The sequence below is a fragment of the Schistocerca nitens genome, chromosome 8, assembly GCF_023898315.1.
Source record: "Schistocerca nitens isolate TAMUIC-IGC-003100 chromosome 8, iqSchNite1.1, whole genome shotgun sequence".
Lineage (NCBI taxonomy): Eukaryota > Metazoa > Arthropoda > Insecta > Orthoptera > Acrididae > Schistocerca > Schistocerca nitens.
Window position 1 is genome coordinate 235,473,286 of NC_064621.1, and position 17,088 is coordinate 235,490,373.

General features: G+C 40.7%; 1 protein-coding gene across 1 annotated transcript in view; it reads right to left on the bottom strand.

Moving 5' to 3' along the window:
- Positions 1–17,088, bottom strand: part of LOC126199249 (leucine--tRNA ligase, cytoplasmic) — a 168,122-nt gene that overhangs the window by 112,787 nt on the left and 38,247 nt on the right. The window contains exon 2 of the mRNA XM_049936044.1: positions 5,127–5,342. Within this exon, the coding sequence (XP_049792001.1) occupies positions 5,127–5,342 (216 nt within the window). The remainder of the gene's footprint in view (positions 1–5,126; positions 5,343–17,088) is intronic.

The window sequence follows — 17,088 nt, forward strand, 5'->3', positions numbered from 1 at the left end:
AGTAATAAGGTACCGTTACGCAACCTGGTACAAGATTTAACAGATCCGGCTATGGCATCTACGCCCTTCTGGATAATGAAAGGGTTGACAGAGGAAAAATCCTTTCCGTCCTCAGATCAGGAAACGACGAGGAACTGTGGGGCAGGCGGTAGTACTTTTGTCACTGGTAGCTGGTCAAGTTTCCGTTTTTGGGCAGAAGTCGAGAGAGATGGAGTGGAATCCATTGCGGAGGAATCCCCCATGATTGCCAGCGTCTCCGATGGCGCGCTCCTTCCTTCTGGGGACCCTCTCAGAGGGCACTCCCGCCTTAGGTGAATGTTTACACCTCAGGTCACACCTCCCGAGAAACAGACGGAGGGACCAATCGGCATGGTCAGAAGGTATCAACTCAGGCAATCACCCCTCCCCGGGCCTGGCCTTTACCAGGGGGTATGCGCGTGCCTTACATGTCTACCCAGGGCGGGGAATTACGCGTTACCCCGTCACCGGCTACGCGTGCGAACGCGTGGGTCGGCCTTCAGGTGCGCACAGGGAGGAAGGAAGAAGAGGAAAAAGGAGAGAGAGAGGGAAAGAGAGAGAGAGAGGGAAAGAGAGAGAGAGAGGACAGACTGTCTCAAACGCCGAGGCGGAGACCACAGAAGGCAAGGAGAAGAAGGCAATGAGAAGGCAAGGAGAAGAAGGCAATGAGAAGGCAAGGAGATTTTGCAGGGGAAAGTGTAAGGAAGACAGTGAGGTGGAGAAGAGCAAAGAAAGGAACCAACCAAAGGAAGGAAGAAACGAAAAGTGAAAAAGCAAAATGACCGCAAATAGAGGTCGTGGAACCGTCCGTCTCCGGACGCAGGCGCTAACTACCCCCTTGAGGGGGAGGGACTCCTCCTAGTCGCCTCTTACGACAGGCAGGAATACCTCGGGCCTATTCTAATCCCCGGACCCGTAGGGGGGATATTATTAAGTGAATCCTAATGTCTTGCATTCAGACATTGACTAACATGCTGGAAATACCAAAGCAACATTGAGAATGTAGTTATCTAATGTGTAATGAAATGTAAGTAATGCATTTGAACAACATTAGTTTCCTTAAATTAAGATAAAAATCACAAAAGCATCAAATAGTAGAAGAGACAGACTGCTACTTACAATAAAGATGATATGTTAAGTTGCACACAGGCACAATTAAAAAGGTCTCACCAGGGCCTTCACAGACAAGACAGTTTCGCACAGATCTAGCCCACACGCAGATCTACCATGCCATTTCCCCCTCACACCCTCAGTGCTCCGCCACCCCCAAGAACCAGCCACAAAAGAGTGCCCCCTTTGTCACCAAATACCACCCCGAACTGGAAGAACTAAACCACATCCGACACCAGGGCTTTGGTTACCAATCATCATGCCCTGAAATGAGGGACGTCCTACCCAAGATCCATCCCATCCCTCCTAAAGTGGTTTTCTGTCACCCACACAACCTCTATGACATCTTAGCCCATTCCTGTGCCACTCCCAATCCCAACCCCTTGCCACAAGGATCATATCCCCATGGAAGATCCAGGTCCAACACCTGCCCAACCTATCCACCCAGAACATCCTATTCCACTCCCATCACAGATTTAAGCTACTCCATCAGGGACCAGGCCACCTGTGAAAGCTGCTCTGCTGCCATTATTACACAACTTTTTATATTGGCATGACTACCGACCAGCTGTCCACAACAACGAATGGCCACTGCCAAACTGTGGCCAAGAGCAAAGTAGACCATCCCTCTGGCACAACTTGCAGCTGAACACTACACAGTTGATTTCAATGGCTGCTTCACTACTCAGGCCATCTGGATCCACCCCTTCACCACAAATCTTTCTGAACTGCACAGATGGGAGTTATCCTTACAACACATTCCACCCTCCCCACTCCTCTCCTTCCCACTCCGCTTTTCCCACCTCCTTGCCCAAACTGACACTGTGCCTGTTGGCAGTCTAGCCCCGAACACTCTGCCAGACAGCAGTCCTCTCCCCATCTACCCATACACTTCTAACCCTTCCTCTTCCCGGCCCCCTACAGACTGCTCCTTCCATTAAATGTGAAGGTAACATTCTGGTCTGAGCTGCCTGAGTTGGATGTCAGATGTGCATGAGGTGTGCTTGCTTGTGTGAATGAATGGTGTGCATTTCTCTTCCTTGTTCTGACGAAGGCTGTGGCCAAAACTAATGTTCAAGTGTCTTGATCGTGTCCGTCTGCAACTTAACATGTCATCTTTACGGTAAGTAGCAATCTATCTTTTCCTACATTGTTGATATTCCAACCTGGAGTTTCCATTCCTTCAAATAGCGAAAGAATATTTTTTAACTGCATGCGCTTTGTAAAAGCACCACACGCAGCATTGTTATAATCTGTCTCTCTCATCTGTGCATGTCATCTTTGACAACAGGGACACAGTACCTGCCTTCAATAGGTGGGTCTCTCTCAACCTGGGGTCTGAGTGACCTGCTCTTCCTTTTTAACCTTCTCCAACCTATCCCTCTCTTTTCCTTGAGGAAGGAACGATTAGTTCAGAAAGCTAGGATAGTGTATATATTTTTACATGTGTCGAATCTAGAGCAATAAAATTTCACCTTCTGAAGGAAAGTTCTGGCCAGAATTTCAGTCTCATATGAGGGTTGACTGAAGAGTAATGCCTACACCTTCATAGCTCTTCAACAGTTGGCAGCATTGGTATGCGGCAGGTATTGGCTTGCTCTGGAGCCTCTTCTCTACAGCACTAGTTGGCAGGAAGCCTTAGCATTGAACAGTTGTGTTGTTACATTGTAAAGTATGGAACCCTGAGCAGATGATCCGTCAATGCAATTTAAGCAACATGTAGTCATTGAATTCTTGACAGCAGTAGGTGTCACCCCAAAGGAGATTCATCAGAGAATGAAAGCAGTTTATGGTGATTGTGTTGATGTGAGTACTGTGCGCCGTCGATCAATTAAATTTAAAGATGTTTATGATGGAACATCTGACCTGCATGACAAACAAAGAGTTGAACATCCTGTGACAGCAACCACCGAATTTCACAAGCCAAATGTTGACAGATGGAATCAGGTGATTGTTCTATCACTCAGAGATAAATTGCAAGCACAATCGGCATTTCACAAGAATGTGTGGGTCACATTATTGCTTTGTTTGGCTACCGGAAGATCTGTGCACGATGGGTACCCCGGATGCTGACCCCTGAAATGAAAGTGCACGGACTTGAAAATTGCCAGGAACTTCTCGTGTGTTACGAGAATGAAGGTGACACCTTTCTCCATTCAATTGTGACAGGAGACAAAATGTGTGTACACAAATTACGACCAGGAGATGAAACATCAGTCTATGGAATATCAACACTAAGACTCGCCCCAGAAAAAGAAATTTCAAGTCGCAGTCCTCAGAAGAAAAAATCATGGCCACAGTGTTCTGGGACACAGATGGTGTTGTCCATGTTGATTTCCTTGATTGTGGAGCAACAACAAATTCAGAACATTACATCACAATGCTGCGAACTCTGAAATGACGTCTAACAAGGGTCTGAAAGGAAAAGAGAAATGTTTTCCTGTAGCATGACAATGCAAAACCACACCTTTCATGTGTCACCACAGCAGAACTTCACAGACTGAATCTCACCACCATACGGTATCATCCATACAGTCCAGATTTAGCACTGTCTGACTTCCATCCATTCCTGATAATGAAAGATGATCTGCAGGGCCATCACTATGCTTCTGATGAAGACGTTGAGAGAACTGAGAGACTGGTTGCGGAAACAGTGATGTTACTTCTTACATAACGGCTTCAGAAAACTTGTCCATCATTGGCAGAAATGTATCCAATTGCCTGGTGATTATGTGGAAAAGTGAATACTGATAATTAAAGATCACATTCTAAGGATTATTTCTGCATTTGATTTATTAAAATATTCCCACCCAAACCCAATTAACAAAGATGAAGGCATTACTTTTCATTCAACCCTCGTAGTTTTATTGTTTTCTTGAGCGAATTTTTCATTTGATACAACTGAAATATCATCAGACACACTGCAATGAAGGACCAATGACACATGAGGGAGGTGGTATAACTTGGAGGGAGGCAGCTAAGTAGTGGTTGTGTTTACAGACCATAGCAACAATTTATAACCATAGCTCATCTCCCACAATGGTTAAACAAGGAATATCTCCACAGTAAACAACTCAGTGCATGAAGTAGCAAGTGGATCTCCAGGTCCAAATTTGATGCAGCTGTTTGCAATACTCTATGATGTGTCCCACTTAAGACACATGCTGTACTGATGGCACCTTTGCAAACAGTACCTCATTTATTTCTGACAAATATAGGAGACACCACCACCACCACCACCACCACCACCACCACCACCACCACCACCACCTCACATTGCTACATGTTGTGTGTTGCAGCATAGAATAACTGATTTCTGTGTTGATGTTAATTACTTTACACCCAAGTTGTATACATTTCATGTATTCATACATGTTCAAAGTTCAGGAAATAACTTTCCTATGGAAATAGGTTTTCACATTTTGTTTATGCATGTAAAATGTTTCATGCAGTAGCTCTGTGTTATCACATAAAAAACTTTGAGTTATCTTTATTTTGTGTTTTTTCTTTTATTTATGAAGCTAGTGTGTTTCCCATCAAAAAGTTGTCAATGCAACTGCACAAGCAGTAACTGCTACCTGTTGTCTTCTAAAAACAATGGTGATGCTTTAAACTTTTAGTACCACAATTTAAGTTCTAATTATAAAATACTATGGTAGGTGCACTGATGAATTTATATAAAACCAAGTTCATGTAAGCTACAATAATAAAATTAAAGTGCCTACATCACATCTCAACCTGTGGAAGAAGCAACATTCATGATTGTGTTTCATATACAAAATCTGAAGCCATAGAAATCTCAACCACACAACTCCGTTTAACACGAGAATATTTTTTGAGTAGCCTCAATGTTTTTTTTTTCTTCCCTAGTAATACAAAGCTTTTATAACTAAAAAGCCCATGAATTTGAATACACTTTGAACCATAATTTTATTTCTTCTTAAGTAATAAGCTAGGCTAATATTGTACAGCGTAATATAACTGTGATTACAACTTACCTCACATTTTGAAAGGGAGAAAGTATGACCCAGATGCAAGCGACCATTCATGTATGGATAAGGAAAAGTAACAAAATACTTTTCACTGGCACCCTCTTTTGACAGCTGAGGTGCATCTACTTCATGAATTCGTTGCTGTTCCCATTGTTGTTGAACTTCTCGTTCAATTTTTTGCAGATATTCAACTTTGAAGGTTCCTTTTCGATCAAGTGTAGCCTGAAACAAGAAACATTTCTGTACCACTACTGAAGATCTGACATCTTTCCAACAGCAAATGTGTGGAAATAAACGTCTTAAAATTAAACTTCATAAAGTTTGGCAAACCCTGATCGACACTTCTGTATGGGAATCAAATCACTGATCCTGATAAAACTGCATGATGCTTTTTAAATATATATAAGAAAAACTCCTTGTACTTTTTGCGAATTGTTTAATATTTGCATTATTCAGGGCAAATTGTATGCTACTGAAGAGTGTGCATGTGTGTATGCTATAACAGATAACATTATGTAAGTGAACAGATAAAAAAATCTACTCACTAAGTGGCAACAGGAGACCATACATATAAAAGGTAATAAACTCTGCAAGCTTTTGGAGCCAGCGGCTTCTTTTTCTGGCAGAAGGGTTGAAGGGGAAGGAAGAGGGGTGAAGGAAAAGGACTAGTAAGATTTAGGAAAAGGGGCAGAGTTCAGAAAAGTCACACAGAACCCACGGTCAGGAGAGACTTACAGGACAGGATGAGAAGGAAAGTTTGCAACTTTAACACCTTTTTAAATGTATGTTCTCCTGCTGCCACTTGGTGGGTACATTTTTTTATCTGTCCCCTTTTGTGATAACATTAGTAATCTGAATGTCCTACGCATACAGATCCCCCTCCATGAACCATGGACCTTGCCGTTGGTGGGGAGGTCTGCGTGCCTCAGTGATACAGATAGCTGTACCATATGTGCAACCACAATGGAGGGGTATCTGTTGAGAGGCCAGACAAATGTGGTTCCTGAAGAGGGGCAGCAGCCTTTCAAGGAGCTGCAGGGGCAACAGTCAGGATGATTGACTGATACGGCCTTGTAACAGTAAAAAAAAAATTGGCCTTGCTGTGCTGGTACTCCAAACAGCTGAAAGCAAGAGGAAACTATAGCCGTAATTTTTACTGAGGGCATGCAGCTTCACTGCATGGTAAAATGATGATGGCGTCCTCCTGGGTAAAATATCCCAGAGGTAAAATAGTTCCCCACTCGGATCTCTGGGTGGGGGCCACTCAGGAGGATATCATCAGGAGAAACGGAGCGTGGAATGTCACATCCCTTAACTGGAAGTGGATAGATTAAAGTTAGATACAGTAGGAATAAGTGAAGTTCGGTGGCAGGAGGAACATGAGTTCTGGTCAGATGAATACCGGGTTATACATACAAAATCAAATAGGGGTTATGCAGGAGTAGGTTTAATAATGAGTAAAAATATATGAGTGTGGAGTAAGGTACTACGAACAGCATAGCGAACACATTATTGTAGCCAAGATAGACACGAAGCCCACGCCTACTACAGTAGTACAAGTTTATACGCCAACTAGCTCCATAGATGAGGTAGATACTGAAGAAATCTATGATAAGATAAAAGAAATTATTCAGATAGTGAAGGGAGACGAAAATTTAATGGTCAGGGGGGACTGAAATTCAATAGTAAGCAAAGGAAGAGAAGTAAAAGTAGTAGATGAATATGGACTGGGGGTAAGGAATGAATGAAGAAGCTGCCTGGTAGAATTTTGCACAGAGCATAACTTAATCATAGCTAACACTTGGTTTAAGAATCATGAAAGAAGGTTGTATATGTGGAAGAGGCCTGGAGACACTGGAAGGTTTCAGACATTTCCAGGGGCAGATGTGGACTCAACACAATCTATTGGTTATCAACTGTAGACTAAACCTGAAGAAACTGCAAAAGTGTGGGAATTTAAGGAGATGGGACCTGGATAAAGTGAAAGAACTAGAGATTGTAAAGAGTTTCAGAGATAGCATTAGGAAACGACTGACAAGCACGGGGAAAAGAAATACAGTAGAAGAAGAATGGGTAGCCAAGCAGAGATGGCTAGAGGACGAATGTAAGTATGTAGAGGCATATATCACTAGGGGTAAGATAGATACTGCCTACAGGAAAACTGAAGAGGCCTTTGGAGAAAAGAGAACCACTTGCATGAATATCAAGAGCTCAGATGGAAAACCAGTTCGAAGCAATGAAGGGAAGGCAGAAAGGTGGACAGAGTATATAGAGGGTCTTGGGTTGGGGTTGGGTTGTTTTGGGGAAGGAGACCAGACAGCGAGGTCATCGGTCTCATCGGATTAGGGAAGGATGGGGAAGGAAGTCGGCCGTGCCCTTTCAGAGGAACCATCCCGGCCTGGAGTGATTTAGGGAAATCACGGAAAACCTAAATCAGGATGGCCAGACGCGGGATTGAACCATCGTCCTCCCGAATGCGAGTCCAGTGTCGAACCACTGCGCCACCTCGCTCAGTATAGAGGGTCTATACAAGGGGTATGTACTTGAGGGCAATATTATGCAAATGGAAGAGGAGTAGATGAAGATGAAATGGGAGATATGATACTGCGTGAAGAGTTTGACAGAGCACTGAAAGACCTAAGTTGAAACAAGGCCCCGGGAGTAGACAACATTCCATTAAAGCTACCGATAGCTTTGGGAGAGCCAGCCCTGACAAAACTCTACCATCTGGTGAGCAAGATGTACAAGACAGGAGAAATACCATCAGACTTCAAGAAGAATATAATAATTTCAGTCGCAAAGAAAGCAGGAATTGACAGGTGTGAAAATTACCGAACTTTCAGTTTAATCAGTCATGGCTGCAAAATACTGACACGAATTCTTTACAGACGAAGGGGTAAACTGGAAGAAGCCGACCTCAGGGGAAGATCAGTTTCGATTCCATAGAAATGGTGGAACACATGTAGCAATACTGACCCTACAACTTATCTTAGAAGATAGATCAAAAAAAGGCAAACCTACGTTTATAGCATTTGTAGACTTCGAGAAAGCTTTTGACAATGTTAACTGGAATACTCTTTTTCATGTTATGATGCTGGCGTGGGTAAAATACAGGGACTGGAAGGCTATTTACAATTTGTACAGATGGCATTTATAACAGTCGAGGGGCACGAAAGGGAAGCAGTGGTTGGGAAGTGAGTGAGACAGGGTTGTAGCCTATCCCCAATGTTATTCAATCTATAAATTGAGCAAGCAGTAAACGAAACAAAAGAAAAATTTGGAGTAGGAATTAAAATCCATGGAGAAGAAATAAAAACTTTGATGTTTGCCAATGACATTGTAATTCTGTCAGACAGAGCAAAGGAATTGGAAGAGCAGTTGAATGGAATGGATAGTGTCTTGAAAGGAGGATATAAGATGAACATCAACAAAAGCAAAACGAGGATAATGGAATGTAGCAGAATTAAATCAGGTTATGCTGAGGGAATTACGTTAGGAAATGACACACTGTGTTATTGGGAGAGCAAAATAACTGATGATGGTCAAAGCAGAGAGGATATAAAATTTAGACTGGCAATGACAAGGATAGCTTTTCTGAAGAAGAGAAATTTGTTAATCTTGAGTATAGATTTAAGTATCAGGAAGTCCTTTCTGAAAGTATCTGTATGGAGTTTAGTCATGTATGGAAGTGAAACATGGACGATAAACAGTTTAGACAAGAAGAGAATAGAAGCTGGCGAAATGTGGTGCTACAGAAGAGTGCTGAAGATTAGATGGGTAGATCACATAACTAATGAAGTACTGAATAGAATAGGGGAGAAGAGGAATTTGTGGCACAACTTGACTAGAAGAAGGTGTCGAATGTTAGGACATGTTCTGAGGCATCAAGGGATCACCCATTTATTATTGGAGGGAAACGTGGGGGGTAAAAATTGTACAGGGAGACCAAGAGATGAATACACTAAGCAGATTCAGAAGGCCGTAGGTTGCAGTAGGTACTTGCAGATGGAGAAGCTTGCACAGGATAGAGTACCCTGGAGAGCTGCATCAAACCAGTCTCTGGACTGAAGACCACCACCACCACCACCACCACCACCACCACCACCAACAACAACAACATACATACATACGTAGATATATACAGATATGTAAACACTTACAGGGAACCACAGAAAATCTAAATCACGAGGTTGGGCATAGCAGATGCCACCATCCCTTCAAAACTGAAGCACATGCCTTAACAAATCCATTACCTAACAAGTTATTCCTAATGTAAAATGCTCTTATGTTTATTCATACTTTGAACAAGTTAAGTTAATAATATTAACAGTAATTATATACTTCATTTGTTCTCTCTACACATTTCACTGCATGAACAACACACATGTGGTGGTGATTTTAGGGCCATGATCTTGCTGCCACACTTCTCTTACGTCAATTTCTTCCCTTCTGCCTGTCTGGAAAGCTACGTCACCAGATCGCCCATCCCTCCTCAATGTGAGTGAGATTTCGAATTCGGAAAAAAGGTGAGGCATCAGTATTATGCACTAGCAAATACTTTGTGACACTTTTTTACTATTAATTTCAACTCTGGATTTTATATGTAATGTTTAATTGTGCAGCATGCATTAGTGAAGAGGTATGATTTGACTCTTTATAAATAATTATAGTTTAATTATCTGTTCTATCTCCTTGAGAAAATAACTACATAATTATAATTCTTAAGACAATGCTGTTTAGAGTTTTTTCTTTGCTTTTCCTTGGTAAATGTAAGTGCAAACTCATTCTTGTTCCATGAACATGTATAGAACTATCTGTGTAATACTTATTATGGTTTTTTTCTTGGTGTGCACAACATACTGATAGAGGAACTCACTTGGTGCAGTACAGATACCCAATTTTTAAAATACTTCCTTAAAATGAGCTTGACGACTACGCAAATTCACCAGGAATAAGATATTATATTTGCAATGTCGTGTAGAAGGCTTATGTAATAAAACAGATTCTCCTCAAGCAGGTATCACAGGACTGGCTCAAAATATAGTTGTTACAGGACATTAGGTATCAGCAGATAACATAATTACTTCATATTATGCAGTTATAACCTAGCAACATCTTACTGTTGAGCACATAATAAATGTGGTGTAGCCATTTACTTGAAATACGTAAGCTTATAACCACCATAAAAAGGTACTTTGGATGAAAAACTTTTCTGCTGAGTTTGAAATTACCATCCTCAAATTTGTATTTTGTAGTTTCTATCCTTGTTGTATGTATATATAGATTCTGCCCCTCCCCGAAATTTTGATACCTAATTTCCTGAAACCACTTGGGGTTCTGAGGAAATTAATGTCAGATCATAAAAGTATGCATCGCATGATACTCAGACTTCAGTATCAATACTTTAAATGACTATCAGTAAAGATTGTAACCTATCTTATAGATCTAGTAATTGACACACTTGGATAGATAGCTAATGCTATAACAAATTATGACCACTCTCTCTCACCAGAGATTATAAATGGTCACCTCTCTGATGAATTACGCCAGATACTACAGCTACAATGTAATTCTAAATTCATCCCAAGAAACACGTATTAGCACAAAGGGACACTATCTGCAAACAAAATTTCTCTACTAAGACATAGCTGAAGTAAGGAATTTTGCTAACCAGCAATTATTACTACTGAAGTTATTCTATCCACCTGGGATCCACTGTTATGCAAAACTGACGTATAACACACACTGCCACCCATCCTGTGCTGCTGTTAACACACGATAAACAGTGAGATCACAACATAAGACAGCATTCCATTAGAACTACTGATAGCCTTGGGAGAGCCAGCCCCGACAAAACTCTGCCATCTGGTGAGCAAGGTGTGTGTGACAGGAGAAATACCCTCAGACTTCAAGAAGAATATAATAATTCCAATTGCAAAGAAAGCAGGTATTGACAGGTGTGAAAATTACCGAACTTTCAGTTTAATCAGTCATGGCATGAATTCTTTACAGACGAATGGGAAAACTGGTAGAAGCTGACCTCGGGGGAAGATCAGTTTGGATTCTATAGAAATGTTGGAACATGTGAGGCAATTCTGACTATGTTTGTTGTCAACTGCACCAGCCACAGGAGCCATGTTAACACATGGTTCCAGGCATCCATTTAGCACTCCTATCATGGGCACAGATTCTTCCTCTGCAAATCACATGCCTGCTGATCATCTCGGCACTATTCTTCCACCACGTCTGTATTATGGATGCTGCTTGGATTATCAGATCCACTTTACATCAGGAGTCGCTGCAGGCCAACGACCAACTGCAATTGCTGACTCCTCAGTCTGAGCTCTCTTCACCCCAGCGTAGTTCTTCCAAGTCACCTCACATAGGAAGTTGTTCCAGACTAAGTACAAACTGCAATCACCAGTCCTTCAATCGGACTCACTTCACCCCAATGCAGTCTGTCATTTCAAGCCATGTCCAAGTTTTTCCTCTGTACTTCGTTTGAGGTTTCAAATTTGGGCCCAATATCTGCTGCATCTGCGGCCTGTCAGTGAGCAGCTCACCGTCACTCTCAGAGCGTGCAGGCAGTGTCTGCAGCCCATCCAATGGACCCATGTCTCCACAGCAGCCACACTACCTCTGACTGGCTACAAGCTTCCACCTCACTGGGACCCCTCCCTCTCTGAGTACTACTGCTCTCTGCTGATATGGCACAAATGCTGCCCTTGTAACAACTCTACTAGTGGTATGCCAGCACCTATCAGTTGACTGGAACCAAGTAGTGTGTACTCAATTCCAAATGATTGCCTTCTTTTATTTCATTTAGGACAATGAATAAAGTTCATTTATTCTCACTACCTGGGACATTAATTGAGGTGGCTGTCTCAGCCATGACACAAGGGAGGTCAACAATAGCTCAAACATGTTCTTTGATGTCCTGAATGACCACTTAACCACAGTTTTTCCTTAAGTGCTAATGACGTGTTTATACCTCCCATTCCTCTGGCCCTCTCACTGCTGGGGATGAGTTTAAGTGCAGTGAACCACAGATACCTGCATCCTCTAGACATGTTAACACAAAAAGCTGATTTTCCACACTGTTCTTCCAGTAGTGGCTGTGCATTCTAGCTGCATGATTTGAGTGTGTATCTACGATTGCTATTGTGGTCACTTGTTGCAGATTTCTACTTTGCCTTGCATGTACCCATCAGAATTAATTTCTTCTAATCTAAGAGAGAAATGTCACATAGCAGTGGCTGCACACATCGAGGGAGAATAGAGATACTCACTATGAGTGGCAGTGAGTGTGAATTCTCTGATGGTAATAGCAGTGATGTGCCTTCAACAGGATCTCCAAATAGTGGGCTTCAACCAGCACATCAGCTGGTACAGCTAAACAGTTTGATGTTTCTATAAGATGTGCAGTCAGCAGTTACTTAGAATCTAAAGAGTCAGAAAGTGATAGCGAAACACTTCGGAACAGAGCATGCCTTTGATAACTCTGCTTCAGGACACAAATATCAACTGGTTAATAACTCAAGCATTTAGTAATTTTTTATGATATTTTTGCCATGAGATCTGTTCGAATTTGTAGCAGATGGTAAGAATCAATTTTACGTACACACAAAGGCTGCTAATGTGGGAAGATACAGAATTTAAAGAGCTTTGTTATTTTGTTGCTACTTGTCTTCTAATGACTGAAGTTCAAAAGTTGAAAATTAATGATTACTGATCCAGAGATATAATTTAACAGTCTTTTGAAAAATTATGTCCCAAGGCTTTTTTACTTTTGAGAATGATTTACAACTTTGAGTACTGGAAGCCACAATTTGTTTAAAATTAGAATATTGTCAATCAAGTTTACTCAGTGCTTCGCAGTTTATTTAGTCTACATTAGAAGCACTGAATTGATGAAAGTCTCAAGTTGCTCAAAAATTGATACTCTTTTAAATAATCTGTCCAATCCAAATGAAGTGGAGGGGGATGGACAAAAATATTCAAACACCAAAAACACACCACATGGCCATGTCTAATACGGTGTAGCAAAACTATTGTCACTGGAAACTGTTTCAGTTATCTCAGAATGGATAAATAAACATCCTGTATGGTTTTCAAGGGAATCTTTTACCATTCTTCCTGCAAAGTCTAGGTAACAATGACAGAGATGGTTTGCAATTACTGAAGACAAGAACTCCACGCAAATGCATGTTTTTATTTTCTGTTTAAATGCATATTTTAATTGTTCTAAGTAGACACCTCAGTTTTCTGATTTTCGTGATCCTCATTTTTGCTTCAGGAATGAGGATTGAAGAAAGAAAAGGGTTGGGGCTGAGGTTAAGAAACAAAGTTAAGATTCTGACAATAGGAAGAGCACTCATACACAAGGTTAAGGGAGGCTGCACACCCCCCCCCCCCCCCTCCCAAAGAAAGGAGAACATAGTGTAGCTAGGTGGTTTTTTTTTTTTCTCCACGAAAATTATTTAAAAGTCACTATAATGCAGGTTTTTAACAGGGCTCAAACTGAAACTTCTTACAGCTATTTAAAAGTCACCATTAGTCTTCCAAAATATTAGAAATACTCCACATACCTCCAGGTCTAGGCTCTGTCTCCTGTACAAACTATCATATGGGTGCCTTTGTACAATAGGATGACTTCCCCAAAATTTTACCAAAAGCCCTCTGCAGGGCACATATCATTTATTTATCCATAAATCCACAACAACCTTTGATTCGTGACAATGGAAAATTAGCCCAATAACTCAGATACCACGGCTGACAAGACAACATCACAGCTGCAGAGCTGTATGGAGAAATTTGAACAAACTTCACTAGCAATTTTGATTCTTCTAAAACTGAAATTATTCACTAAACTGTCTTCGCAACATGTGTGTGAACCTCATTATTAGTAACTGTCTTTGTTATTCTGTTTGTATGTGGTAATATGATTCTCATATGCCTTCAATTAAAGGTTCAGGTGAATAAGAGGAGAGGATTTTATAAGATCAGATGGAGATGTATTCTGTGATTGCTGTAGTAAAGTGGTAAACTAGTCTTTTTCTGAAAACTTTCTATTGCACTAGGTATTTGTAAAACATTACAAAATTTAATTTAAACAATTAATTAAATACGAAGTCCAGTTCTTTTTTTAAAAAAATCATATCCATATAACGAGAGGATCTTAATTTCAGATAAATGTACTGGAAAATTTCAAGTCATGCATTGCAAGGAGAACTACTTTTACACACAAATGAATATTTCTTGTTTTACTAGCCAGCTATTGTATAAAATTCACAAGAACTTGTAACATATGGATATCTTTATATGAAACAACCGACCCGATGGGGTACTATGTTGCTAACCCAATTGCATGAAAATTAACTGAGGATGGGTCTGGACAACCCCATCTAACGTGCTGTAAAATCCTGCAATGAGCAAATAACTCCACTATTGCTTGAGTCTTTGGTGATGAAGTCTGTACGTTTTAATAAGATATTGTAAAGGGATAACATTTTAAATAATACTGAGTTCTCATTTAAGTCTCTGCTTTTATGAACCATTTTCTGAGAAAATGCTTCTTAAATTTTACGTATTCTGTGACCAAATAATATAAATAGAAGCAGAGTTATTATGTTGTTAATCGATGCTGCTCCCTACACGCTGAAGGCTGGGAAAGCTATTAAAATGTTCTACTCAAATGTAAAACACAATGTATGTCTTGCTCATGGGCTCCATCATGTTGCAGAAGCAATATGCTCTAATCATGACACTGTCAATAATTTGATATCTTCTGCTAAAAAGATGTGTAAAATATGGGGATGTACTATTTCAATGATAACAAAGCAGTAAAAATAAATTAATCACTTTAAAGTGATATTTTGTTCTACACCTGTGTCTTCAACAGCCCCTGCACATGTAGCAGCTTACAAAAAGAGTCTACCTGAGTAGTTATTACCCCCTCAGTCCATCCTTACTAGATGGGGTACTTGGTTGAATGCTGTGATGTTTTCCTCTGACTATTTTGATGCCATTAAATTGGTATATAATAAAATTGATAGAGTGTTAATTCCAATGACGTTAATACTTTAATGTTTAATTCTAAAGTAAATACTTCTCACATTTTAGGTAGCAACCGGTTTCCTTGCAGGCGATGCCATATGTATCAGAGATGTACAAGCAGCACATGAATGCAAAAAAAATTAGCAGCAAACTTCTCTAAATTGCCTTTACAGTAACAAAATTAGGAGCCATGTCTCTACCATGCCACTGGTAGAATCAACATCAGCTGTTGAGGAATTCCAGAGATTTCTCAGTCATGCCCAAGAGAACATGAGTGTACATGCACAGAAGAAACTGGACAATGTCAAACAGGGACCCAGACTACAGATTCTTTTGTTCAGTGAAGTAAATATATTGTAGCGAAAGTGTGAATGAAGAACTTGACTTGCCACTGTAACAAATATGTTCACTCAAATTTGTGCCTGTAACTTTTTGCAATGTAGGGAGATCATTTACCTACAAAAATACGTTGACTGATAAGCTGAAAGGTTGTTAGTTATCAACGGTGTAAAAAGGGAAGTGAATTAATAAACTGGGAACAAAATGATAATGCAATATTTTAATGTATTTTGCACTTGATCATGCATGTATTTTAGTTTGACAGTATATGATTGCATGAATATTTGGGGATTTTATAGTTCATGGAATGCTTGTCTTTAGCAATAACACACCTTTCTCCTCAAAGCAGATCACAAAGACTCAATAATACTGAGGTCTGGTGACTGTGGTGGCCGGGGGAGATGCAAAATTTATCCTCACACTCACAAAACCAGTCCTGGATGATCTGAGCTGTGTGTCATCTTAAAAGAAAGCATCACCACTGGTGAACAAATATTGCATTGTGGGATGGAGCTGATCAGTTAAAATGGTAACATAATTCTTGACAACGCAGTCTTGCAGAGTAGCCATGGAACCAATGCAATACCAAGATACGGCTGTCCACTATCGTCATTGAACCTCCGCCATGTTTCACCCTTGGGATGTAAACATGGTCAGAAATTGGACACACAGTGAAACAAGACTCTTCCATTGTCCCACAGTCCAAGTTTCATGGCTTTAGCAACACATTTTATGGGCATTTTCATCACTGATGGAGTGTTCTCAAAATTCCAGCTCGCCCTGCAATTCCCTACTTACGGAGCTCCCTTTGCGTTGTTCTGGTGGTGATAGTTCTGCAGCGATTTTTACAGTTCTCGCCCTTTCACCTTTTCGTCACAATCCTCTTCAATGTCATGATCACTAACACGTGCTTTCGTAAATATTGTGACTTAGCGGATGAAGTTTCTCTGCTTTCTCAGTATGCAGAATAAATCTTCGATGCAGTGCCTCTTGAAACACCGAACACTTCTGCTATATTGGTTATGAAAATATCCACCATATGAGCACCAGCAAGTTGTCCATGTTAGATTTCACTTAACTCCGACACAATGCACTCACAACTAAACAGACCACTTTTCTGAATACAGCTGATACTTGCAACATACTGAGGACATTGCACAGGAGCTGGTCGCATTCAAATGCAACCGCACACCCTGCAGGCTTGGTTGACAACTGCTTTTATGTTCACGCATGCATTTCCTCAGTGCTCCTATTTTCTGTCCAACCCCTGTAGATTCTGAATAACAACAATGCTGGGTACATTTTGGATTTCGTTATATACAGTGCACTGTTGCAACAACTGAAATTGTGCTCCTACTCCACAATTTTGCAAAAAGTGGTGACTGAGCTGCAACATTTACGGGACCATATTTGGAACAAGGACACACATTGTATGCCGGCAATATATACTGCAGGTCAGATATGTTTCTCTGGCCTCACATCCAATTAAAAACTGCATATGACACTGTTCATAAAAATAGGAGCAACAGATTAACTGAAACTGAAACGAGAAGAAATGAGTTTATGTTAACTG